Here is a 25,992-nt window from a genome sequence, read left to right on the forward strand (position 1 = left end):
TAGTTCCCTGACTAGAGATCAAACCTGCATCCCCTGCATTGAAAGTGTGGGGTCTTAAGCACTGGACCACCAGCAGGGAAAAGTTTTAAGTGAGGAAAGGACAAGAATCTTTAACTGAGTCACAGGTATGCAAGGCACAGAACAGAGCCATGAGCCCCCAAGACGGAGAGTGCCCCGGTTGTACTGGAGGAAGGTGGGGCTGATCACCAGGACTTGGAGAGGAAGGGGAGGTGGCCAACCTGGGTCCCAGTCCACAGCGACCCACAACCACATCTTCCCACCTGTCGAACCCTTACCTGGTCTTTTCTATCTTCCATTCTGCTAGGGAACTGGACCACCTTCAAAAATCTAAGGAAGAATTAGGAAGTGGAGGGGTTTCAGCAGCCCCTGAGACCTGGGAAGGTCTGGCAGGTGTGCCCAGTAAGCCAGTGGAGAGTCTCCTTAGAGGCCCCTCTGTCATCTGCTACAGTGCCCTCTCCTTACCTGCCATACTAAGAATGTCTGGGTTCCCAGACCACCATCTCCTCACTCAGAGCATCTGAAGTCCACACAAGATCAAAGAGCTGCAGGAGCACCAGCAGCACCTGCCTCCAAGAACCCTGGCCCCTGGCATTCCTGTGGGAGACGGAGCATCTCGTGGTTTGGTTCCCCAGCATCTCAATGCCCTGAACAGGGACCTGGTTCATTCTGAGAAAGAGAGTAGAAACTGAAAGAACTCTGGGGGCAGGTCTGGCCGTCCAGTCCCCTGCCCTCTCCTCGAGGCCCACCTGGAGACCATGCTGGGTCGGTTGACGCTGTTGCTGAGACTGGCAGCCTGAAAGATCTTTGAATTCCCCATCAGGGCACAAGTCCCACAGAAGAGATCAAAATGGCTCACTGAGGGTCGGGGAATCACCTTGAGCAGCTTCTTCCACACTCTGCCCAGCTCGCTTGCTGCGTTCAGGTCCTGAAAACAACAGGAGGGAGGAGATGGGGGGCCGAGACCCAGGTATTGGCTCCTGGAGGAAAGGAAGCAGATCTGAGTGGGTGAGACCTCCATTGGGAGATCGGGAGTTGAAGCTGTGAAGATGGGAGGCACTCTAAGTCGGGGCTGAGGGCAGGGGTTTGGGACAGAAAGTGGGAGGTGACCTGTGCCCGGGGGAGGATGGGATGGGACGCCCCAGTGTTGACCACTGACCGACCACCAGAGCACAGAACCAGGGCGCGTGGACTCTGCTGCTCCCATCAGGGACCCCCTCATCTTCTCATAGCCTGCATCAAACCAGCGCTCTCCAGCTGTGTGGTGGCAGACAGAGTGGTTGAGACTCCCGGACGGGCAGCCACATTGCCAGAATTTGAACCAAGGGCAGCTGCAATGCCGTGGTGCCCCGTCCATCCATTTTTCCTGGGGTGCTGAGTCAGTCTTCAGATTCAGGCAGGGGGTCATCAGCCACAAGAGGAGCATCCAGAAGACGCACAGGACAAAAATCTGCCACCAGTGCCTCCTGTCTGGCCCAGGTGATGGCTCCAGTGGCAGGCGGCCAACGGGTTCCTCTACCTGGGACTGGGAGGGGTGAGGACCTGAGGTCATAGACAGCCCCCCACCTCTCTGTCCTGTGGGCCTCCGTGGCTCCCCAGACCTCCACACCACACCTCCTGCCAAGCCCTCATCTCCCACTTCTCTGTCCATTTGCTTATCCCCAAAGGGCCCTCCACCTGGGTCTGGGATGGAAGGTGTGAGGGCAGAGAGGTAACATAAGGTGTGTCCCCGATCCTTCCCACAGAAGGAGGTTGAGCTCTCAGTGGGGTCCTCCCTGCCAAGGGGTATATTACAGATCTCATCACAAAGTACACATTGTGACCTCACTCCTTTAGGCACAAAGCCACCACCCTATCCTGTCACACTCAAGCTGCCTGCCTTGAGTGCAAGATCAACATAGACAGGGACTGACCTTTGCATTTATATACATATATACATATATATATTATTTTATTTTGGCTGCCTCGGGTCTTAGTTGTGTCACACGGAATCTTTTATTATGGTGTGTGAGCTCCTCTCTAGTTGTGGCACGTGGGCTCCAGAGCACACAGGTTCAGTAGTTGCGGCAAGCGGGCTTATTGCCCCCATCGCACATGAGATCTTAGTTTCCCAGCCAGGGATCAGATCCACGTCCCCTGCACTGGACCGCCAGGGAAGTCCTGTGATCACCTTTTTCACCTCTGAATCCCTACGACTTAATCTTTTAATAAGTATTTATGGGATACAGGAACAGAGTGGACAGGGGAACTTAAGTACTATTTATGTGCGACAGCCCCTCTGCAATTGCTCAACTTCGGCTCAGACTTCACTTCTGTTCTCTAGACCCCTAAACCCAGCAGTCTGTCGCACCTTGACTTAGTCGTCTCAGAGACCCGTCAACCCGGACAAGCCCGAGACTGGACTCATGCTGCTCCTTTTAAACCAAACCCTTCCCAAGACTTCTGAATCTCAGCAAGTGCTCCTCCACTCACCTCTTGCTGCAGCCAGAAACCCATATGCTATCCTCGACTCCTCCCTCTCCCACGATTTCCAAATCCATTTTTAATCCTTTTGTTTCTGTCTCCAAACAACCTTCCTCATCTCCAGTATCACTCCCTTAATTCAAGCCTGGCCGGTGGAAGATGTTAAAAAACAAAATGAAAAACTAAGTTGTTTTTAAGGTTTTTAATAAAGGGGTGGGGTCAGAAATCATTTCTTCAAAAAATCAAAATGTTTTCTTCCATGGAATGAGAACAGGAAAACAGTTGTCATAACTAGTGAAAATCTGCAGTGAGTATTTTATAGCTTTAAAAAATTCACCAGGGGATTTTGCTGGCAGTCCAGTGGTTAAGGCTCCAAGATTCCACTGCAGGGATTATGGGTTCGATCCTTGGTTGGAGAACTAGATTCCATATGCCAAATATGGCAACCAAAAAAAAAAAAATCACCAAAAAATTTGAGTAAGTTCTGTAGACTAATTGATGCTTTTGAACTGCAGTGTTGGAGAAGACTCTTGAGAATCCCTTGGACTGCAAGAAGATTAAACCAGTCAATCCTAAAGGAAATCAGTCCTGAATATACATTGGACGACTGATACTGAAGCTGAAACTCCAATACTTTGGCCACTTGATGAAAAGAACTGACTCATTAGAAAAGACTCTGATGCTGGGGAAGATTGAAGGCAGGAGGAGAAGGGGACGACAGAGGATGAGATGGTTGGATGGCACCACCAACTCGATGGATATGAGTTTGAGCAAGCTCTGGGATTTGGTGATGGACAGAGAAGCCTGGAGTGGTGCAGCCTATGGGGTCGCAAAGAGCTGGATATGACTGAGCGACTGAACTGACTGCAGACTAATTAATTGTGTCAATGTCAATTCCCTGGTTTGTGTAATGTAAGATGATACCATCCAGAGAAACTGGGTGATGGGTACACGGAATCTCTTTTTACTATTTTTGTAATTTTTTATATGCCTATACCTATTTTAAAATAAAAAGGTTTTAAAGAATCATCTAGAAAAAGATGCATAGTAAGCTTTATTGGTGTTTCACTTACATGAACTAATAATATTTTTGTTGTAAAACACTCAAAAACTTACCACTTAAACCATTTTAAAGTACAATAAATCAATGACATTTAGGACATTCACACCATAATGCAGCCATCCCCACTACCTAATTCCAGAACATACACATCATCCCAAATGGAAACCCCATACCCATTAAGGAATCATTCCCCATTCCCTTCTTATCCAGCCCTAGCTAAATATAACCTTTTAAAAACATCCTGAAACATTAGCTTTGGTTTTGCGTTTTAGCAATTTTATCAAGGCACAATTCACATGCCATAAAATTCACACATTTTAAGTGTATAATTCAGTAAATGTATACAGCTGTATAAGCATCACCACAACCCAGTTTTAGGACATTTTCATCAGAAATCCCCATTTGCATCTGCAGTCAAAGCCACTCCTCATTCCAGGCTACCACTAACCCACTTTCTCTAAAGATTTGCCTTGTTTATAAATGGAATAATACAATATGCAGTTTCTCATATCTGATTTCTTTTCCTCAGCATAATATTTTTAAAGGTTATATTGTATCATGCATCAGGAGTTAACTCCTGCTGTTGAGTAGTATTCCACTGTGTGGATAGATCACTTTGGGTTTACCCACTCACCAGATGATGGACATTTGAATTGTTTCCACTTTTTGGCTATTATGAATAATGCTCCTATGAACATTTGTTTACAAGTTTTTGCAGGAACATTCATTTTCATTTCTCTTGGGGAGACAGCTAGGAATTGTTGGTTTATACATGCATTTATATTTAAGTCAAGAAAAATCTTTCAAAGTATTTTCCAAAGTGGCAGCACCATTTTACACATCATCAGCAATGTATGAAGGTTGCAATTTTTCCACATTCTCAATGACATTTGGTTTTGTCTGTCTTTTTGATTGTGGCTATTCTAGCGAAGAGTCTACACATGGACATCACCAGATGGTCAACACCAAAATCAGATTGATTATATTCTTTGCAGCCAAAGATGGAGAAGCTCTATATAGTCAGTAAAAACAAGACCGGGAGAGGACTGTGGCTCAGATCATGAACTCCTTATTGTCAGATTTAGACTTAATTTGAAGAAAGTAGAGAAAACCACTAAACCATTCAGGTATGATCTAAATCAAATCTCTAATGATTGTACAGTGGAAGTGAGAAATAGATTTAAGGACCTAGATCTGATAGAGTGCCTGATGAACTATGGACGGAGGTTCATGACATTGTACAGGAGACAGGAATCAAGACCATCCCCAAGGGAAAGAATTGAAAAAAAGCAAAATGGCTGTCTTGGGAGGCCTTACAAATAGCTGTCAAAAGAAGAGAAGCAAAAACCAAAGGAGAAAAGGAAAGATATAAGCATCTGAATGCAGAGATCCAAGGAATAGCAAGGAGAGATAAGAAAGCCTTCCTCAGTGATCAATGCAAAGAAATAGAGGAAAACAACAGAATGGGAAAGACTAGAGGTCTCTTCAAGAACATTAGAGATACCAAGGGAACATTTCATGCAAAGATGGGCACAATAAAGGACAGAAATGGTATGGACCTAATAGAAGCAGAAGATATTAAGAAGAGGTGGCAAGAATACACAGAAGAACTGTACAAAAAAGATCTTCATGACCAAGATAATCATGATGGTGTGATCACTCACCTAGAGCCAGACATCCTGGAATGTGAAGTCAAGTGGGCCTTAGAAAGCATCACTACGAACAAAGCTAGTGGAAGTGATGGAATTCCAGTTGAGCTATTTCAAATCCTAAAAGATGCTGCTGTGAAAGTGCTGTACTCCATATGCCAGCAAATTTGGAAAACTCAGCAGTGGCCACAGGACTGGAAAAGGTCAGTTTTCATTCCCATCCCAAAGAAGGCCAATGCCAAAGAATGCTCACACTACCACACAATTGCACTCATCTCACATGCTAGTAAAGTAACGCTCCAAATTCTGCAAGCCAGGCTTCAGTAATACGTGAACCATGAACTTCCTGATGTTCAAGCTGGTTTTAGAAAAGGCAGAGGAACCAAATTGCCAACATCCGCTGGATCATCGAAAAAGCAAGAGAGTTCCAGAAAAACATCTATTTCTGCTTTATTGACTATGCTAAAGCCTTTGACTGTGTGGATCACAAAAAACTGTGGAAAATTCTGAAAGAGATGGGAATACCAGACCACCCGACCTGCCTCTTGAGAAACCTATATGCAGGTCAGGAAGCAACATTTAGAACTGGACATGGAACAACAGATTGGTTCCAAATAGGAAAAGGAGTACGTCAAGGCTGTATATTGTCACCCGCTTATTTAACTTATATGCAGAGTACATCATGAGAAACGCTGGGCTGGAGGAAGCACAAGCTGGAATCAAGATTGCCAGGAAAAATATCAATAACCTCAGATATGCAGATGATACCACCCTTATGGCAGAAAGTGAAGAGGAACTCAAAAGCCTCTTGATGAAAGTGAAGAGGAGAGTAAAAAAGTTGGCTTAAAGCTCAACATTCAGAAAACAAAGATCATGGCATCTGGTCCCATCACTTCATGGGAAATAGATGGGGAGACAGTGGAAACAGTGTTAGACTTTATTTTGGGGGGCTCCAAAATCACTGCAGTAAGTGATTGCAGCCATGAAATTAAAAGATGCTTACTCCTTGGAAGAAAAGTTATGACCCACCTAGATAGCATACTCAAAAGCAGAGACATTACTTTGCCAACAAAGGTCCGTCTAGTCAAGGTGTTGGTTTTTCCAGTGGTCATGTATGGATGTGAGAGTTGGACTGTGAAGCAGGCTGAGCGCCGAAGAATTGATGCTTTTGAACTGTGGTGTTGGAGAAGACGCTTGAGAGTCCTTTGGACTGCAAGGAGATCCAACCAGTCCATTCTGAAGGAGATCAGCCCCGGGATTTCTTTGGAAGGAATGATGGTGAAGCTGAAACTCCAATACTTTGGCCACCTCACGCAAAAGTTGACTCATTGGAAAAGACTCTGATGCTGGGAGGGATTGGGGGCAGGAGGAGAAGGGGATGACAGAAGATGAGATGGTTGGATGGCATCACCAACCTGATGGACGTGAGTCTGAGAGAACTCCGGGAGTTGGTGATGGACAGGGAGGCCTGGCGTGCTGAGATTCATGGGGTCACAGAGTCGGACATGACTGAGCGACTGAACTGAACTAAACTGATTCTAGTGAGTATGAGATGGTATCTCATTATGGTCTTAAGTTGCATTTTTCTAATGACAATTGATGCCTAGCATCTTTTCATGCACTTATTAGCTAGCTATTCATATATCTTCTTTGGTGAATATCTATTCAAATCTTTTGGCCATTTTACTGTCATCTTACTACTTTTAAGAGTTCCTTATGTATTCTGGATACAAGTCCATTATCATACATGGTTTGCAAACTTTTCCCTTAGTGTCTTTTGAAATGCAAAAGCTTTAGACATGGTGGAGTACAATTTATTTTATGGATCATGACTTTGTATCATGGATTTGCCTAACCCAGGATCATGAAGAGTTAGGGGTGACCTTGGTTCAATGTAGTTTAATGGCCCAGTCACTGATTTGTTGTAAGTTATACTTAAATATCTTGAGCTAATAAAGCTTCTGCCCTTTACCAATGGATCTCCATGTGGTTTGGAGAACACACTGACAATTTAGGCAGTTCACAGATTCATCCCCTTTAACTTTCTGCATGCTCCGTACCTCAAATTCAGCCAAGGATGACAGGATATCTAGAACCCTCTCCAGTCTCTCCTGAGCATGTGTATAGGCTTATACAAGTGGGCAGCCTTCCAGACCACCAGTGATGCGTGAAACCTTATTAAGACCCACAGTAACTATCTTCTTTCCAGATCTGTTAAATTTTTGGCTGGCTTACTGGTCTGTTAGTTGTCCCAACCAGTATCATGACCTCAGGATTGCTGCACTGTTGATTTTCCTCGATTGTTTGCCATTCAGTTCAGTTCAGCTGCTCAGTTGTGTCTGACTCTTTGTGACCCCATGAATCGCAGCATGCCAGGCCTCCCTGTCCATCACCAACTCCCGGAGTTCACTCAGACTCATGTCCATCGAGTCCGTGATGCCATCCAGCCATCTCATCCTCTGTCATCCCCGTCTCCTCCTGCCCCCAATCCCTCCCAGCATCAGAGTCTTTTCCAATGAGTCAACTCTTTGCATGAGGTGGCCAAAGTACTGGAATTTCAGCTTTAGCATCATTCCTTCCAAAGAAATCCCAGGGCTGATCTCCTTCAGAATGGACTGGTTGGATCTCCTTGCAGTCCAAGGGACTCTCAAGAGTCTTCTCCAACACCACAGTTCAAAAGCATCAATTCTTCAGCGCTCAGCTTTCTTCACAGTCCAACTCTCACATCCATACATGACCACAGGAAAAACCATAGCCTTGACTAGACAGACCTTAGTCGGCAAAGTAATATCTCTGCTTTTGAATATGCTATCTGGGTTAGTCATAACTTTTCTTCCAAGGAGTAAGCGTCTTTTAATTTCATGGCTGCAGTCACCATCTGCAGCCCCCGTCTGATTTTGGAGCCCCCCAAAATAAAGTCTGACACTGTTTCCACTGTTTCCCCATCTGCCATCCCCAGATGCCATGATCTTCATTTTTTGAATGTTGAGCTTTAAGCCAACTTTTTCACTCTCCTCTTTCACTTTCATCAAGAGGCTTTTGAGTTTCTCTTCAATTTCTGCCATAAGGGTGGTGTCATCTGCATATCTGAGGTTATTGATATTTTTCCTGGCAATCTTGATTCCAGCTTGTGTTTCTTCCAGTCCAGTGTTTCTCATGATGTACTCTGCATATAAGTTAAATAAGCAGGGCGACAATATACAGCCTTGACGTACTCTTTTTCCTATTTGGAACCAATCTGTTGTTCCATGTCCAGTTCTAAATGTTGCTTCCTGACCTGCATACAGATTTCTCAAGAGGCAGGTCAGGTGGTCTGGTATTCCCATCTCTTTCTGAATTTTCCACAGTTGATTGTGATCCACACAGTCAAAGGCTTTGGCATAGTCAATAAAGCAGAAATAGATGTTTTTCTGGAACTCTCTTGCTTTTTCAGTGATCCAGCGGATGTTGGCAATTTGATCTCTGGTTCCTCTGCCTTTTCTAAAACCAGCTTGAACATCTGGAAGTTCAAGGTTCACGTATTGCTGAAGCCTGGCTTGCAGAATTTTGAGCATTACTTTACTAGCATGTGAGATGAGTGCAACTGTGCGGTAGTCTGATCATTCTTTGGCATTGGCTTTCTTTGGGATGGGAATGAAAACTGACCTTTTCCAGTCCTGTGGCCACTGCTGAGTTTTCCAAATTTGCTGGCATATTGATTGAGTGAACTCCGGGAGTTGGTGATGGACAGGGAGGCCTGGCGTGTTGTGATTCATGGGGTCGCAGAGTCGGACACGACTGAGCGATTGAACTGAACTGAACTGAAGGTGATTGTTGTGATAGTTTTGTTCAGTTTCATTGCTTTAAAAAATATATTTATCTATTCATTTATTTGGCTGTGCCTGGTCTTAACTGCAGCACATGAGATCTTTGAACTTTGTTGCACTTTGTTGAACTTCCTCTGACCAGGGATTGAACCCAGGCCCCGTGAATTGGGAGCCCAGAGTCTTAGCCATTGGACCATCAAGAAAGTCCCTAATATACTTATTTCTTTTTAGAATAATTTTATTAATATTTAGTTTTTGCTGTGCTGGGTCTTTGCTGCTGCTCAGGCTTTTCTCTAATTGTGGTGAGAGGGGCTATTCTCTAGCTACGGTGCATAGGCTTCTCATTGCTGCGTCTTCCGTTGTGGAGCATGAACTCCAGAGTCCATGGGCTTCAGTAGTTGTGGCACGTGGGCTCATTAGTTGTGGTTCCTGGGCTCGAGAGCACAGGCTCAGCAGTTGTGGTGCATGGGCTTAGTTACTCTGCAGCATGTGGGATCTTCCCAGCCCATGTCTTCTGCATCGGTGGGCAGATTCTTCACCACTGGACCACTAGGGAAACCCTCAAATATACTTATTTCCTCAATGATTTAAGGAAAAGTTCATTTATCAGCGTCTCATGTAAGGTGAAAGAAGGCTGTGACTGGGCAGAATGAACCAATGAAAGGGCCTGAAGCCTTCCCCTTCTCTGGTCAGGCTTAGGCTACATCTACATGTGACCAGGGACCCCCTCTTCCTGCAACCCAGTGTGCAGAGTGAGGCACTCCTGTGCAGGATCCAAGTGCTCCCATGGCCAAAGGACCTCACCTTGATGGGGAGGACTGGAAGCATTAAGGGGAAGCCTGACATTGTGAAGAGCAAAGTTTCCAATTGGTCAGTGTCTTGGTCTCCTGTGACTTCTGAGTCATGGTCGCCTAGAATAACTTTATGAAGGGAAAGGACTACCTACTTCTAGAATTCCTAAAACAGAAACTCTCTCCACTTTGCTGTCCCTATTACAGTTCCCTGATCTTTCCTTCACAGTGCAAGGGACATTCTCCTTTATTTAGTAGTTAATTAATTATTTTTTCAAAAAAAATTTGATTATGGTAAAATACACATAACATAAAATTTACCATTGTAACTAACCATTTTCAGAGCACAGTTCAGTGGTTTATATAACATACATACATTTTGTTGCTGTTTACCTCTTCCTACTCCCCACTGAAAGCTCCTCAAGGGTAAGTATGAACCACATCTTTGTTACTCACCATGGTATTCCATAACAGGGGAGACAAGAAAAGCTTGAGAAATACATGTTAAAGGAGTGGAGAAGTGTGTTTTAGCGGGGAACCCCACTGAGGAAGGAGGGCTTAGAAGTCAAATATGAATGGGCATGGCATGGACATATGACAGAGAGGAGAGGATAATTTCTGCCAACACTGTTCATGGGCATCTAACTGAAAATAGACTTCTCTTGCACTTGGTGCAGTGGTAGCTAATGTGTGGAAAGACCCAGGCTCTGGAGTCAGAAAAATCAGGCCTTGAAGCCCAGCTTTGCCCTGTTAACTCCCCCGCAAACTCGGGCAATGTCAGTCCAACTCTTGGCTTTTTCCATCTACAAAATGGGGTTTGAAATAGCACCGATTTCCAGAGCTGTTCTGATGTAGAGTATGCTCAGTCACTCAATCATGTCTCTTTGCCACCCCATGGACTGTAGCTCACCAGGCTCCTCTGTCCATGGGATTCTCCAGTCAAGAATACTGGAGTGGGTTGCCATTCCCTTCTCCAGGCTGATGTAGAATGGATAACAGTAATTGGCATGTTGTCAGTTTTCAATTAATATGCATTAGCCCTTTCCTTCTTCCCTTCCTAGCAGGCTGTAGCCTGCAGACAGAAAGGGGGACTCAGCTTCTCCTGAGTTGGACTGCCACAAGGGACCCAGCTGTGTCCCTTCTCTTTCTCCTGGAAGCCTTCCCTGACCCAATGTGTCAGTAATTTTCTTCTATGGACTCTCCACAGTTCCCTAAACCCCTCTTTACAAAGTTCTGGTCTCTCTGTGTGTGTGTGTGTGTGTGTGTGTGTGTGTGTTTGTCACTCAGTTGTGTCTGACTTTTTGCAAGTCTATGGATTGTAGCCCACCAGGCTTCTCGGTCCATGGAATTTTTCATGTAAGAATATTGGAGCGGGTTGCATATCCTACTCCAGGGAATCTTCCCAACCCAGAGATTGAATCTGCATCTCCTGCAGTGGCAGATGGGTTCTTTACCACTAGGGCCACGTGGGAAGCCCAGAAGCTCTGGTCTAATGCTACTGAAATGATTTGAGCCAGGCACTTCCACCAGCCATGCTGAGGAAAAGCACTGAGAGGCTGTTTGGGTAGAATCAACCCCAAAGGCTCTTGCTCCCAGAGTACTTTGAGGTCCAGAAGAAATGGGTTGGAATCAGGCTCTGCCATTAATTCCTACCATCTAGGCCAAGTTGGGTTTCCCTGGTGGCTCAGATAGTAGAGTCTGCCTGCAATGCAGGAGACCTGAGTTCTGTCCCTAGGTTTGGAAGATCCCCTGGAGAAGGGAATGGCAACCCACTCTAGTATTCTTGCCTAGAGAATCCCAAGAACAGAGGAAGAGGAGCCTGGTGAGCTATAGTCTATGGGATAGCAAAGAGTCAGACACTACTGAGCAACACACACACACAGACACACAGACACACACAGACACACACGGCAAGTTACTTAGCTTTTCCACGGCCACAGTTTATCCTTGAGAAAAATGGATACAAAAGCCACACCTACACACACACACACACACACACACACACACACACACACACACGGCAAGTTACTTAGCTTTTCCACGGCCACAGTTTATCCTTGAGAAAAATGGATACAAAACCCACACCTACTTTACAGAGGTGATTCTCAAGCTGTAACTGCAGGAAATTGCCTGGGTGCCATTCCTAGTTTCTGATCAGCAGGTTTGTGTCAGGGCACAATAGTTTGCATTCCTAACCAATTTCAGATGATAATAAGGCTGCCCACTGAGGACACTGTGAAAACCACTGTTCTAGGATGTTCCAGGAGTCTGATGTGAAACTCGAGGTGCACCTCCGGGCACAAGGCAAGCGAATGCTGCTATTACTGCGTCTATCCGGTGGAGTCCTCTTCCACGGACTCTGCTCCACAGAAAACCTAACCCCTTACTTCTTCACCCCCTCAACCACCCCGCGGGAGCCCGTTCCTTTGCGGGAGCCCGTTCCTTTGCGGGAGCCGGTTCCTTTGCGGGAGCCGGTTCCTTTGCTGGAGCCGTTCCAGCCGCCAAAGGAAGTGGCAGCACAGGTGGGCGGGGCGGCCTGAGTGAGAACGCAGCAAGCGTGGGCATTGCTGCGCCTGCGTGCGGAAAGAGGGGGCGTGGCCCAGGCTCCGGGCCGGAAGCGGGAGGCTGCCGGGGTGGGCCCGCTGGCTTCCCCTTTCCGGCTGGTCCCCATGGAGGCGCTGGGGAAGCTGAAGCAGTTCGATGCCTATCCCAAGACTCTGGAGGACTTCCGGGTCAAGACCTGCGGGGGCGCCACGGGTAGGGCGTGGCGGGGTCGGGGTCGGTGTCGCGGGGAGTGGGGTGTCCTGGAGGTTGGCCGGGTCGCCTGGAACCTGTCCGGCCTGCCCGGGGCAGAGGGAGAGGGACAGAGGCCATTCTGACCCTCGCTCCCTGCCCTGCAGTGACCATTGTCAGTGGCCTTCTTATGCTATTATTGTTCCTGTCGGAGCTGCAGTATTACCTCACCACAGAGGTAAGGGGCGGGGCCTAGTAAGTGGGCGGGGCTTGGCATTACAGTGGTAGGAGCTTTTGGAATGGGGCAAGAGAGGCTTGAGGTGAAATCTTACTAAGGTAGTCCTGCCCCAGGTGCATCCTGAACTCTACGTGGACAAGTCACGGGGGGATAAACTGAAGATCAACATCAATGTGCTCTTTCCGCACATGCCTTGTGCCTGTGAGTACCTCACCATGGGTGGGAATGGCAAGCCCCAGGGTTCTCAGATGGCTTCCAGGTTCACAGCTCCAGCCTCAGGTTCTTGACTGGACTCCAGGAGAGCCTCCTTCCCCTAGTCCACTGCCGCCCCCAGACAAGCTCCCCTTACTCTCCAAAACCCTTTCCCTTAGGACACAGCCCTTTACCCTGACCTCCTGCTTCCAGATCTGAGCATCGATGCCATGGATGTGGCTGGGGAGCAGCAGCTGGATGTGGAACACAACCTGTTCAAAAAACGGCTCGATAAGGACGGCTTTCCCGTGAGCTCAGAGGCAGAGCGTCATGGTAACTTGGGGGGAAGAGGCCAGATCTCAAATCCCAGAGCTGGACATGCCCAAGCCCTACCTTCTGGCAAGTGGGCTGTGACTGACTCAGTGACACATGAAGCAACTAGGACTCAGAGAAGTCAAGTGGCTTTCCAAGGGTCCCCCAGCTACTAAGAGTCAGAGTGGGCTGAAATCCTGGCTTTTTAGCCTCTGTGTATTGAGGAGAGTACTCTACGTGGCTGTCATTCTGAGGTCCCGAATCCCTGCCATTTGTGGTTTAGTAACAGAAGTCGGAGGATGAGTCCTGTGAGCCTTGGCAGAACTCCTTTAGGTGGACCCAGGCTTCTCTGGCTGTCTACTTCCCCATCCCACAGACTGACTTCAGCCCATAATGCTCTTCCGTCTTGGAATGCAGGATGGCTTAAGTTTAAGTCTTTGTTCTTGAATTAGATTGCCTGAGTTCAGATGTAGCTTTGTCTTTTGCTGTCCGTGCCTTCGGCTACTAAAATGGTGATAAACAGTTGTACCTACCACGTGGAATTGCAGGATCAAATGAAGTAATACATGTATAATGCCTAGTTCAGAGTGTTGTTCACTTTTAGCTTTCTTTCTTTTCTCTGTGTCCTCCCAGTGCCTCCATTAACTCAGTTTCCCTCCATAACAAAACCTTTCAGCTCTGATTTTTTCACACCTTAGAGATTGCTTTGTTGATCAGCTTTATCATTTGTTCATTCAAATGTTGAACACCAGTAAAACCAATAGAATTTGCTATAGGATTGGACATGGAGTCAAGGTCAATCTAAGGCTTTGGTCTGAGCGAGTGAATCATTTAATGACCAGAGAAGGAAGAGGACTTTTGTGTATGGCTGGAGAGGTGGGGGAACATATATATTTCCACTACTGTGTAACAAGTAACCCCAAAAGTTAGTGACTTAATTCAACAAACATTTGTTTTTGTCAGTTTCTGCGGGTCAGGAATTTGGGAGCGGCTTGGTTGGGTTGTTCTGACCATTGCAGTTGGCGACATGGAGGTCACTGGAAACTGAATAGAATAGTTTTGATACTGTTGGGGATGAAAATCTAATCACAGAGCAGAAAAGGAAATGGAGACATCAAGTATAGATGACCCTTCCAGGAGTTTTGCTGTAAGAGAGAGCAGAGAAGTGGGGTGGGGACTGGAAGAGAGTGCATGTGGGTTGGTTGGTTTGGTGTTGAGATTAAGCCAGGTCCTGTTGCTTCTTTCTTTCTAGTGGAGATTGAAAGCAAGGTCATTAGCTAAGAGTGGAGAAAGGGGAAGGGATTTTGGAAGCCTAAGGAGAGAGGAAAAGATATAAATTAGTCATCTCAGAGAATGGAAGAGTGAAAGGAAGTAGGATTGCCAGGCAGTCTTAAGGGAGGCACAGGAAGAAGTAGGCACAGAGAGTTGAACTCAGCTAGAAGTTGGGTTTTGCTAGACTTATACAATGAAGGGAGAGAGGAACAAGTGACTTTTGCTTGTGTGCAAGAGAATAATTACAGCAGTTAACTAGAGAATTTTTTTTCCAGCTTTGTGGCTGTATAATTGGAATATAGCATCATGTAAGTTCAAAGTATACAACATGATGATTTAACATACATATATATTGTAAGATGATTATCATAGTAGAGTAACAGCCATTACCTCACAGTTACCTTTTTTGTATATGAGGTGAGAACATTTAAGATCTACTCTTAGCAACTTTCAAGTTTACAATATTGTTAACTCTGGTCCCTATGCTGTTAGATCCCCAGAACTTATTCATCTTATAAGTGAAAGTCTGTGCCCTTTGACCAACATTTCCCCATTTTCCCTACCCCTGAACCCCTGGCAGCCAACAGTCTACTGTCTTTCTATGAATTTGTTACTTTTAGATTCTACATGTAAATGAGACCATAACAGTATTTGTCTTTCTCTGTCTGACTTATTTCACTTACTATAATATCCTCAGGTTTATCCATGTTGTTGAAAATGGTAGGATAGTCTTCTTTTTAATGGCTGAATAATATTCCAATATATACACATACAGAGCTTCCCAGGTGGCCCAGTGGTAAAGAATCCACCTGCCAATGCAAGAGACATAAGAGACACAGGTTTGATCCTTCAGTCAGAAAGATCCCCTGGAGGAGGAAATGGCAACCACTCCATTATCCTTGCCTAGAGAATTCTGTGGACAGAGGAGCTTGGTGGGCTACAGTCCATGGAGTCTCAAAGAGTTGGACACGACTGAGTGACTAAGCACACACACCCACGTGTGCATATACATAATATATATTGGTTTGGCCAAAACATTTGTTGAAGTTTCTCCATAAAATGTTCAGAATATATAATATGCCAATATATTCCTATATATATTGGAATATTACATATATATACCATATGAAATATGTGTGTGTGTATATATAGACACATACACACACAGAGACACAAGTCACAGTTTCTTTGTCCATTCATCTGTTGATTGACTCTTAGGTTGTTTTCATGTCTTGGTTATTGTGGATAACGCTACAGTAAACATGGGACTACAGATATCTCTTCAAGATAGTGATTTCTTTCTTTCTTTTTTTTTGTATATATACCTAGAAATGGGGATTGCTGGGACATATGGCAATTCTATTTTTAATTTTTTGAGGGACTTTCATATTGTTTTCCATAATGGCTGTACCAGTTTACACTCCCACTAACAGTGCACAAGGGTTCCCTTTTCTCTGCTTTGTCGACAATACTTATTTTATTTTTTGTTTTTGTTTTTTTCCGATAATAGCCATTCTAACTGATGTGAGGTGATACTTAGTGGACAAATTGGGTTTTTTGCTGTTGAGTTATATCAGTTCCTCAAATGTTTTTGATATTAACCCCTTATCAGAGATATCTTTTGTAAATATTTCCTTTGTTCCATAGGTTGCCCTTTCATGTTGTTAGTAGTTTCTTTGCTGTGCAGAAGCTGTTTCTTTTGATGTAGTGGCGCTTATTTCTTTTTGCTTTTGTCGCCTGTGCTTTTGATGTCGCATCCAAAGAGTCATTGCTGAGACCAGTATCAAGGAGTTGTTTCCCTGTGTTTTCTTCCTAGGAGTTTTGCAGTATCAAGTTTTACATGTGAGTCTTTAATCCATTTTGAGTTAATTTTTGCGAATGGTGTAAAATAGGGGTGTGATTTCCTTCTTTTGCATGTGAATATCTGGTTTTTTTCAGCACCATTTAGTAAAGAGGCTGTTCATTACCCATTTGAACCATAGAAATTTTTTTTTTTGAACCATAGAATTTAAATAAAGAGGGAAGTGAGGGTATGAAGGGGTGATAGTGGTATCAAAGAATCGGTGGATTCTGGGTACCAGAGAGAGTGAGCTGGGAAAAAGAGGATAAGATTTAAGATCGGGATATATGAAACTGAATTTTGGAAGGTTTGTGACCACTGGTAATAACTGAGTATGGAAATGGCTGGTTGAGGATGGTTGACAAAAATAAAAAGATTACTAGAGGACTAGAAGTCAGGGTTCTGAATATTGAAACCACCAGTTACAGTGAGGTAGTTAAAGGCAGGGAGCCCGGTGCAGAGAGAGCAGTCTGAGAGCAAGCACCAGGGCGAGGGGGTGAGGGCTTACACTTTGGATTCAGAGCTGATATCTGCCACTTACAGTGTTGCACTGGGCGAAATCACTTTTCATCTCTGAGCCTCAGCACCTTCTCAGTACTGTGGGGATAGTAACCTCCACCTTCACAGTCATGTGGGGTTGAAAAGAGACTATGTGTAAAGTACAGCAACCTGTACTCAGCTAATCTTTAGTATTCACTTTTATTGTTTTATTGCTATTACCTTTTATTAAAAGAAATACTACATGTATGGAAATGCTTAGTGCCTAACACATAGTATGCACTATGTAAATATTAGGTATTACAATGTTTATTATTCCTAAGCCACAGGCCAGAGGGCCCATGCAAGGGTTGTGCTGTGCTTAGTCACTTAGCCAGGTTCGGCTCTTTGTCACCCCATGGACTATAGCCCTCTAGGCTCCTCCGTCCATGTGGATTCTCCAGGCAATAATACTAAAGTGGGTTGCCATGCCCTCCTCCAGGGGATCTTCCTGACCCAGGGATCAAACCCCGGTCTCCCTCATTGCAGGCAGCTTCTTTACCATCTGAGCCACCAGGGAAGTCCATGTGAGAGTTAGGGGTGCTGATTTCACTGCGCCTGCTCCTGGCTCATGGCCCTGCCTCTTGCCCCACTTAGAGCTCGGGAAAGTCGAGGTGAAGGTGTTTGATCCTGATTCCCTGGACCCTGATCGTTGTGAGAGCTGCTATGGTGCTGAGACGGAAGACATCAAGTGAGCCAGGGTCAGGGGGTCAGGCTGGGGGGTGGGGAGCAGGGCTCCCATCAGGTGCTTTTTGTCAGTCATCCCCAGCCTCTGTTGGATGCTGTGTGTGTGTGTGGGGGGTGACGGGGAGGGGTGGTGTTGGCCAAGGATTTAGATGGGATGAGCTATGTGCCTTGGTCACTGATCCCAGGTCAGGTGTCAGGCTCAGTGGCCAAGCCCTTCCTGGGAGCTGCAGAGCTGGGGACGAGGTCAAAGTGGTCCTTGTTCTGGCTCAGTGGTAGTCTCTGGAGTCCAGCTGCCTGGGTTCCACCTATGTGTCCTTGGGCCAGACTACATAACCCTTGTGAAGGGGGTGAAAAGGACACCTTTCTCATAAGACTTACCTAGGGAATAAATCTATTTTCTATGTACAGCACTGAGATTGAAAGGCTCGGCCCGGGTTCTTAAGCCTTCCTTATATGGCACCTGCTATTTTGTTTCTCAGGCCCTGACCCCTGAGAGACCCCTGGTTCAGCAGATCTAGGGTAGAGCCTGGGAATATGTATTTACAATCTTTTTTTTAATTAAGGTAAAATATACATGACATGAAATTTACCATTTTGACTGTTTTCATTTGTGCCATCTGGTACTATTAACTACCTGCATAGCCCTGTGTGACCATCACTATGATCCGGTCTAAAACTTTTCATCACCTCGAACAGAATGGGAGTATGTATGTTTCAACAGCCCTGCTGCCACTGAGGAAACATACCTGGAGGGCACTGGATGGTCAAGGATGAGGCTGGGGAGGCTTTGTTAGTGGGCAGCGCTGCCTTGTTCCCCAAGGTGCCGGCACTTTTGGGGCGCCTCTCTGACGCCTCTCGCACCGCCCCTCTGCAGGTGCTGTAACTCCTGTGAGGACGTGCGGGAGGCATATCGCCGTCGAGGCTGGGCCTTCAAGAACCCGGACACCATTGAGCAGTGCCGGCGGGAGGGCTTCAGCCAGAAGATGCAGGAGCAGAAGAACGAAGGCTGCCAGGTGTATGGCTTCCTGGAGGTCAACAAGGTACAGGAGGAGCTGAGGCAGGACAGGCCAGCTGGGCTGTGGGTTGGCCCCAGTCCACTGTGACTCGAGGGCACACTTGCCCCCAGGGGACAAAGGGAAAGGAGGAAATGGCTGGAGGATGAGCGGGCATCTCCCCCCAGGTGGCCGGAAACTTCCACTTTGCCCCCGGGAAGAGCTTCCAGCAGTCCCACGTGCACGGTAAGCGACTCAGATCAGCCGGGACACCTGGCAGTTGGAGGGCCCCTCCCCTGCCTTTTGTCTTTGGCCCAGAGCAGATCCTCGTCTCAGGGCAGTGGTTTGGTAAACAGTTAAGGCCACACACCAAGGAGCCAGACTGTCTGGCTTCAGATTTCAGTCTTAGACCTTCCAGGTTGTCTGCAGCTTTGAGAAAGTTCCTTTACTTTTCGAGCTTCAGTTTCCTCCTTTCTAAAGTGGTGATGATAGTTCTTATCTCCTATGCTGTTTGGGCAGGTTAAAGATGGTAGCGGGGAACCTGATGTGTGGTAGGTACTTGTTTAAGTGGCAGCCGGCAGTGTCAAGTAACCCATGTGCAAGACTTTGATGGAAGCAGAGCTGGTTTGGAGCCCAGGTTCTGCTGCTCTCAGGCTGTGTTGACTTGGGACATAGTGAGCCCTACTCAGTTTCTTCTTCTGTAAAATGGGCCTGAAATAGTACGTGCCTCACAGTGTTGTTCACAAGGATGAATAAATGGAGATTTATTCTCATTCCTTTTTTCATTCATACATTCACTAGATACTTAGTAATCACCTATTGTGATTGTCTAGTCAAGTGCTAGTCTAGGTGCTAAGGATACAGCAGCAATCAAAACAAAGTCCCTGCCTTCAGAACATTCTAGTAAAGAAGGAGACAGTCAACAAGTACATATAAAGATATGGTATATCAAGAATATATTTAAGTAACTCAAACCCAAAAAAGGCAGGATAAAAATGATTGAAGTGAGAGGCTTGGGTGAGATGGTGTGTGTGTGTGCTGTTCCATGGAAGGTGTCAGGGAAGACTGATGGGTAACATCTGAGTGAAGATCTGAAGTGAGTACAGGGCCTGGCCATGTGGATGACTGTGGGGAGGTGTTTCAAATAGCATAGCGAATGCACATCCCTAAGGCAGGAACGTGCTTGGTGAACTCAGGGTGCAGGGAAGAAGTTAGGGTGACTGGAGCATGGTGAGCTGAGCTGCATGCTTAGGAAATAAGGTGAGGGAGGTAACAGGGCCCTGTCGTGTAGGGCCTGGGAGGGCATTGCAGGGACTTGGTCTTTTACTTTGCATGAGATGGGAGGGTGTTGTAGGGCTCTGAAGAAGTTTCACGTGATCTGACTTAGCTTTGACTTAACTCTGATAGGCCGCATTCTGCTTTGTTGAGGAGACTGGTGGGTTATGGGTGAGGGGCCAGAGCGTGGGAGGACAGGAGCAAGAGAGGCCAGTTAGGAAGGTGTCACAGTGATCATTTGAGGCACCGGATGATGGGGGCTGGGCTGGAGTGGGGGTAGAGGTGGTGAGAAGTGACTGTGGATATTTCACAGGTAGAGCTGAGAGGGGTTGCCAACAGGTGTGAAGGTGAGGAAGAGAGGAGTAAAGATGACTCTGCAGGATGAAGTTACCATTTAGTGAGAAGGGGAGGCTCAGAGGCACAGGTTTAGATGGCTGGAGTGAGAACATGAAGCCGCCTTTGATGTGTTCAGACCAATGGGATGTCACCCCAGATGTCAAGTAAGCAATTGGCCACTCCAAGTCTGGAGCTCAGGAGAGAGGTCTGGCCTAGAGATACACATGTTGGAGTCATCTGTGTATTTAAAATCGTGAGACTGGATGAATCACCTTTCAGGTGGAGGGGAGGGTAGATGTAGAGGAGGAGAGTTCAGGGCTCTAAGCGCCGGGCCCCCGAAATTAGAGGACAGAAGGAAGCAGCAGCAGAGACATGGGAGATGAGAGTGTGACCCAGAGAGTGATATCCTGAAAGCTAAGGGGCGGATGTGTTTCCAGAACTGTGTCAGGTGCTTCTGGACATCAGGTAGAACGACCATGGGGTGTCTAATATAGCAGTGGTCATTGTAACCCTAACAGAGTAGTTTGGGCCAGGAAGCACCCACTGAGTGGTTCAGGAGGGCGTGGGAGAGGAGTTGCAGGCGATGAACAGAGGCAGCCCTTGTGGGGCTTGCTCTCAAGGGGAGGGGGAGAGGGGCCCGTCGCTGGAGAGAATGGAAGTCAAGGGGGAGTTTTGTAAGATGTGTGGTGTAGCCATGTGTCAACATGCTGTCGGAAATTGCCTAGTGGAGAGAACAAAAGTGATGCCCTGTAGCTGAGAGGGACATTGGCTGGACTGAAGTCCTTGAGAAGGAAAAGGAAGACAATGTAGTGCCTTAGAGATGTAGAAAGTCCCAGTTTGGCAACAGGAGGGAAGGCGGACCTGCATAGGTACAGGTAGGTTGGCAGCAGGGTGACATGGAAATCATAGGCGTTGTGACAGGACCATCGTCTAAGAGAGTGTGACAGCAAGTGGCCGAAACTCTCGAGCGCCATGTGAGAGGACTGACGGGTGGTTCTGTGTGGGTCTCCGGGCGATTCAGACAAATGGGGATGGAAGGTGGTGTGCCATGAGCTGTAGACCTGAGATTTTTAGGGAAAATCTGGAAATGAAGTGATCTAGAAATGGCATCGAGGAGCACGGAGGACCTCTGTTAAGGCCAGGAAGGAGGACAGGTGTGGGAGAGAAATAGTCACTGCTTGGGGGCTGCAAGGGCGAGCCAGGCTGTGGCCAGAGTGTGAGCGGGAGAGAGGCGTGGAGGTTGGAGATGCCGAGGTTTTGCTGATGAGTAACAGGGCGTGTGGAAGGACCTAGAAGGGATGGGAGTCAGGATTGTACACAGGGTCATACAGAGCCACATGGTGGTGAGAGTCCGAGATGACCCGGCAGTCCTGAGCTGCCTGGTAACAAAGGACAGAAGCAGCGGTCTCAGTGAAGATGGCCCTGCTGGTCTTCAAAGCGGTCGGCGGGGATGCGCCTGAAAGTTGGGGCAGGCAGGTGCATCTGCAGGGGCCAGGGAAGGTGGTCTCACTGGGATTGTAGGAAGACAATCACTGTGGCTCTGTGGGCACACAGCCTGCGGGCACTCAGTGAGAGGTGGCCCATCTCTGCTTCTCCGTCTGGCTGTTGTCAGAGCAGGGAGCCCAGGGCAAAGGGTCCCCCATACCCTCGAGGGATATTCGAAACACAGAGCTACAGCCGCCCAAGGCCAGAGGCTGAACAGAAGGCCTGGAAGCTAGTTTCTGACATCGTGTTGATTTGGGGGAGGAGAGGGGAAGATGGTAAAGTTTATCTTAGATCCTACCAGGTCTTCAGAGAGCACCAAGGCAAACGGAGAGCAAGTGACCTGCTAGTCACACAGCTAGGAAAGTGACCCTCTGGGCTCTAGGTCTTTTGTTCTTCCCAGGCTACCACAGTTCTGCCCAAACCGCCTTGCACTCTCTCTGGCCAGGGGAGGGGACCAGGAGGAGGCCTGTTAGCTGAGTCCAGACCCCGCTACTCAGGCAGGAACATCTGGTCCTCCCTTCTACCACGTGTCCAGCTCTGTAGTTCTCGCTGTGAAGCTTTGAATCTTTTTTCTCTTCCTCCCTTCTCTCTCCTTCTCTCCCCCATGCTGCAGTACACGCTGTGGAGAGTAAGTGGCCCTACCCCCAGGGAAACCAAGCCCCCATTTCTGGGGTAGCCTGTCCTCCCAAGAAGGGGGGTGGGTGTGGGTGGACATGGGAGGGGGTCCTTCTCTGGCCTGACAGCTGGGTGACTGTAACAAGCAGTGGGTGTATCCATTAGCTGGGGTTCATTGTAGCAGGAGGGATCAGGGTTCGAGGGCAGGAGGAATTTGTTCTGGAACAGGGGGTGTAGGGTCCCTGCTGGGCTCCCTTTGGTGGCTTGAGGGTGGGAGCAGAGGAGGCTGGGAAAGAACTTAGACCACATTCTTAAGTCCCACCTCGCTTTGGGGTTCAGTGACTGGCCCATCGGCTCTAGTTTCTGAAAGACCTGAGTCAATGGGCTTTATCTCCTGAGATGCAGAGCCTCAGGCCTTGGCGGGAGCAGAGGTCTGGAGTGGTGCCCATGAAGGGCTCCCTGCACATGCGAGGGAAGAAGTGGGCCTTGTAGAGGGCATGAACTCTCACCTCTCATGGAGGCCCACAGCAGGCCCTCTGGGTGCCCTCAAGCAGGGCTGGGTTGGTGAGTGAATGAGGGGTGGAAGACAAGCCAGGCAGATCATGGTCCAGCAGGAGGAGTGGGGAGGCCCAAGTAAGGGCCTGGAGAGCCTGCTCCCCTGCTGACACCTTCTCCCTTCTCTCCTAGTCCACGACCTGCAGAGCTTCGGCCTTGACAACGTACGTACCAGGTGGAAACCATGGAGGGCGGATGGAGGTGGAGGCCTAGTCGCTGCCTTCATTCTCTGTAGAGACATCCTGGGATGAGGGAGCAGATACAGAAAAATAAACCACATTCTGACAGGGGTGCAGTGTGAGGATCACTGGTGTGACTTTTGAACTGAGACCTGCATAGGCTGGAGATGGGGGATGGGCTTGGACAAGAGCCTCCAGGCAGAGGGAGCCTGGAGTGAGGTCAGGAAGGTGGGGCCACTTCTGAGGAAAAACAGGGCTGTGTGGTAGGTTGAGGATGAGCCTGGAGGCTTGACAGGCCATGTGCCATTCAGGGGAGTCTGGTCTCTTTCTGGAGCAGTGGGAGGCTGTTGGCCCACTTCAAGCAGGGTCATAATAGAATCATAATGGAATGGTCGTGTGGATTTGGATAGTTTTTAAAAGATCCCTCTAGTGGCTGTTTGACTCAATGGGAGCAGAACAGGGGAGGCAGCTGGGAGATCCGGGGCCCCTCCAGCCTAGGCCACCAAGAGCATGTGCTGTGATTGTCTCACGTGTGGGTGCAGCCAGAACCTCAAACTCTGCAGCCCCGTGAGCCCCCAGACCCTGAGGAAGGAGTTCCTAGGTGGGGGTTGGGGGTGTCTGTCTCAGGCAGGTCCTCTAAGGGAAGACCCATCTCCGCACACCCACTCTCCAGACCCAGGTGCCCCTGTGTGAAAAGCCTTTGAGAGGGTGGGGCCTGTCAGAGCCTCGAGTGCTCGGAGGCCCAGGTGCTGGTATTGCTTGCAGATCAACATGACCCACTACATTCGGCACCTGTCATTTGGGGAGGACTACCCGGGCATTGTGAACCCCCTGGACCACACCAACGTCACGGCACCCCAAGGTACCAGCCCGGGAGGTAGCCCCCAGTGGCCCAAGCCCTGCTCGCACCCATGCCCAGTGCCCTCTTCTCCCCACAGCCTCCATGATGTTTCAGTATTTTGTGAAGGTGGTGCCCACAGTGTACATGAAGGTAGACGGAGAGGTGAGTCCAAGGGAGCCCAGACCTCAGGGCACCCTCTGGTGCCAAGCCCGTGCATTCCTTCAGCCTGGGAAGTGAAGTCCTGCTCTTCCCCCATATGATGGGTGACAGGCTGAGGCTCAGAGGGGGCTGGGTGATTTGCCCCATAGCTAGAGCTCAGGCCCCAGGCTGTCAGATTTCAGAGCACTTTTTCTACTTGCCATCCACTCCTCCCGTGTTCACTCTCTGCCTCTCTGTCCCCCACGGTCTGCCCTGGGCCAGCAGCTAGCCAGGCTGACCCTTCCATGCCCCTCCCTCCTATCTCTCCTGTGGCCTGTGGAGCAGCATCTCTGCAGATGGGTAGAATGCATGAGGACTGAGTGGAGAGGATGCCAGGCCTAGCATTGCCCGGGGTTCATGCTGCAGCCTTGAAGAGTTGCTGTTCTCCCCCACTGAGAGGGTCCACCATACGGAGCTGGGATTGGTAACCCGTAAAGAGCTGGTGACTGGAGGGAAAGTGGGATGGTCAGGCTGCAAGAGGGCGTTGAGGTGGTCCCCGGGCCTTGCAGTGTTTGATTCCAGCACGGGGCCTCGCTTTCCCCTCCACACAGTCAAGGCACTGCCAAACCAGGGGCCGGACCAGGGGCTAGGACTGCGGGGTTGGGAGCCAGGTCACAGACCCGGCCCTGGTCCAGTCTCCCCTCCTGTGCCAGGTGCTGAGGACAAATCAGTTCTCTGTGACCAGACATGAGAAGGTCGCCAACGGGCTGATGGGCGATCAGGGGCTTCCCGGCGTCTTCGTGCTGTACGAGCTCTCGCCCATGATGGTGAAGTTGACAGAGAAGCACAGGTGAGGGCCGGGGAAGGGAGGGGCCTGGGCCTGCAGGGAGCAGGGTGCCTGCTGACCTTCCCTGCCCTTTTGCCAGGTCCTTCACACACTTCCTGACGGGCGTGTGCGCCATCATCGGGGGCATGTTCACAGGTCAGAAGCTGTGGGGTGTCTGTCTGGGGTGAGGGCGTGGTGGGGAGTGGAAAGCTTGACACCCCCTCCCCCCAGTCGGGTTTTGGTTGAGGGAGGAGGGGCACCTCAAGGGCCCCTGCCCAGTCAGGTGACAAGGCCTGGAGGTCAAACCGAGGGCCCACCTGGGCCAGTGCCAGCCTTGGTCTCTCTCCCCAGTGGCCGGACTCATCGACTCTCTCATCTACCACTCAGCTCGAGCCATCCAGAAGAAAATTGATCTAGGGAAGACAACATAGTTGTCTGTCTTCCCACCGCTCCCCTTTTTCCTGTTTCTCTTTGACTTTGGGGTCATTTTCCCCGCCTCTTTTTACCCTACTCCCCCACCCCACCCCACCCCCATTTAAAGAGGCAGTTGCAGCTCCAGGTTGTTGGTAAATCTATTGATTGTGATATACTCACTGGTCTCGGTGTGGTTCTTGGGTCTCGCTGGAGTGTGGGAAAACCCCTCATTGCAGCCACTTACTGAAGGCAGTCAGGACTAGCAGATCAGAGCACGTGGCTCTGGGAGCCCCATGTGGACATCCCCGGCTTATAGGACTTTTTATTCAAACCAGACTTATGTCCACCCCACAGCCCTGTCATCAGCCCTCCCACTGTGGTCTTCGGGCCTTTTGGGTTCAGCCCCAGGGCTAAGATGGAACTTTCCAGGATGAGCTTCCTGGAGTCACCGCAGCTCCCAAGCTTGTGAGTTTCTGACCCTACTGGTTATGGGCCTGGTATGCTGGCTGGGACTTGCCCCCCTAGTGGTGGCTGAAGCTGGGGCCCCTCCCTGCCACCCTGGGCTCAGTCACCTGATCCTCTCCTGCTTACTGACCCTGTTCCGTGCCAAGCCCCTCCTGGCTCCTGGTGTCCAAGGAGGGTCCAGCCAGGTCCTTTGCAATTTCCTGCGTGGACACAGAACTGAAAAACAGGGAGGGAAGGTAGTGGTGCGGGCAGGGCTAGCATTAGACCTCG

General features: G+C 48.5%; 2 protein-coding genes across 3 annotated transcripts; one reads left to right on the top strand and one right to left on the bottom strand.

Moving 5' to 3' along the window:
- Nucleotides 1-491: 491 nt before the first annotated feature.
- On the bottom strand, nucleotides 492-2,514 carry C15H20orf173 (chromosome 15 C20orf173 homolog). The gene is made up of 4 exons (XM_068986812.1): nucleotides 2,491-2,514; nucleotides 1,178-1,816; nucleotides 768-946; nucleotides 492-687 (listed from the first exon to the last, which is right to left on the bottom strand). Exons 1-4 carry the CDS (start codon nucleotides 2,512-2,514, stop codon nucleotides 492-494), a joined length of 1,038 nt encoding a protein of 345 aa, XP_068842913.1.
- A 9,894-nt stretch (nucleotides 2,515-12,408) lies between these two features.
- ERGIC3 (ERGIC and golgi 3) lies at nucleotides 12,409-25,388 on the top strand. Of its 2 annotated transcripts, XM_068987085.1 has the most exons (14): nucleotides 12,409-12,547; nucleotides 12,691-12,761; nucleotides 12,875-12,962; nucleotides 13,167-13,286; nucleotides 17,512-17,605; nucleotides 18,476-18,641; nucleotides 18,782-18,839; nucleotides 22,303-22,317; nucleotides 22,992-23,023; nucleotides 23,804-23,900; nucleotides 23,977-24,041; nucleotides 24,731-24,867; nucleotides 24,944-24,999; nucleotides 25,195-25,388. In XM_068987085.1, the coding sequence occupies exons 1-14, from the start codon at nucleotides 12,460-12,462 to the stop codon at nucleotides 25,272-25,274; spliced, it is 1,167 nt and encodes a 388-aa protein (XP_068843186.1). In that variant the 5' UTR covers nucleotides 12,409-12,459; the 3' UTR covers nucleotides 25,275-25,388. The 2 variants fall into 2 exon arrangements, with proteins under 2 accessions (XP_068843186.1, XP_068843185.1); XM_068987084.1 differs by lacking the exon at nucleotides 22,303-22,317.
- The last annotated feature ends 604 nt before the right edge of the window (nucleotides 25,389-25,992 follow it).

The sequence above is a fragment of the Capricornis sumatraensis genome, chromosome 15 (genome assembly GCF_032405125.1).
Source record: "Capricornis sumatraensis isolate serow.1 chromosome 15, serow.2, whole genome shotgun sequence".
Taxonomy (NCBI): Eukaryota; Metazoa; Chordata; class Mammalia; order Artiodactyla; family Bovidae; genus Capricornis; species Capricornis sumatraensis.

Excerpts from the sequence above, each read along its gene's own strand:
- C15H20orf173 (XM_068986812.1), bottom strand. The coding sequence starts at position 2,514 with ATGGGTTTCTGGCTGCAGCAAGAG. Across the intron at positions 947-1,177 it reads GTTCTGTGCTCTGGTGGTCG|GACCTGAACGCAGCAAGCGA; the intron begins GTCAGTGGTCAA and ends TGTTGTTTTCAG. Across the intron at positions 688-767 it reads CGACCCAGCATGGTCTCCAG|AATGAACCAGGTCCCTGTTC; the intron begins GTGGGCCTCGAG and ends TCTCTTTCTCAG.
- ERGIC3 (XM_068987085.1), top strand. The coding sequence starts at position 12,460 with ATGGAGGCGCTGGGGAAGCTGAAGCAGTTCGATGCCTATCCCAAGACT. Across the intron at positions 12,762-12,874 it reads AGTATTACCTCACCACAGAG|GTGCATCCTGAACTCTACGT; the intron begins GTAAGGGGCGGG and ends GTCCTGCCCCAG. Across the intron at positions 25,000-25,194 it reads CATCGGGGGCATGTTCACAG|TGGCCGGACTCATCGACTCT; the intron begins GTCAGAAGCTGT and ends CTCTCTCCCCAG.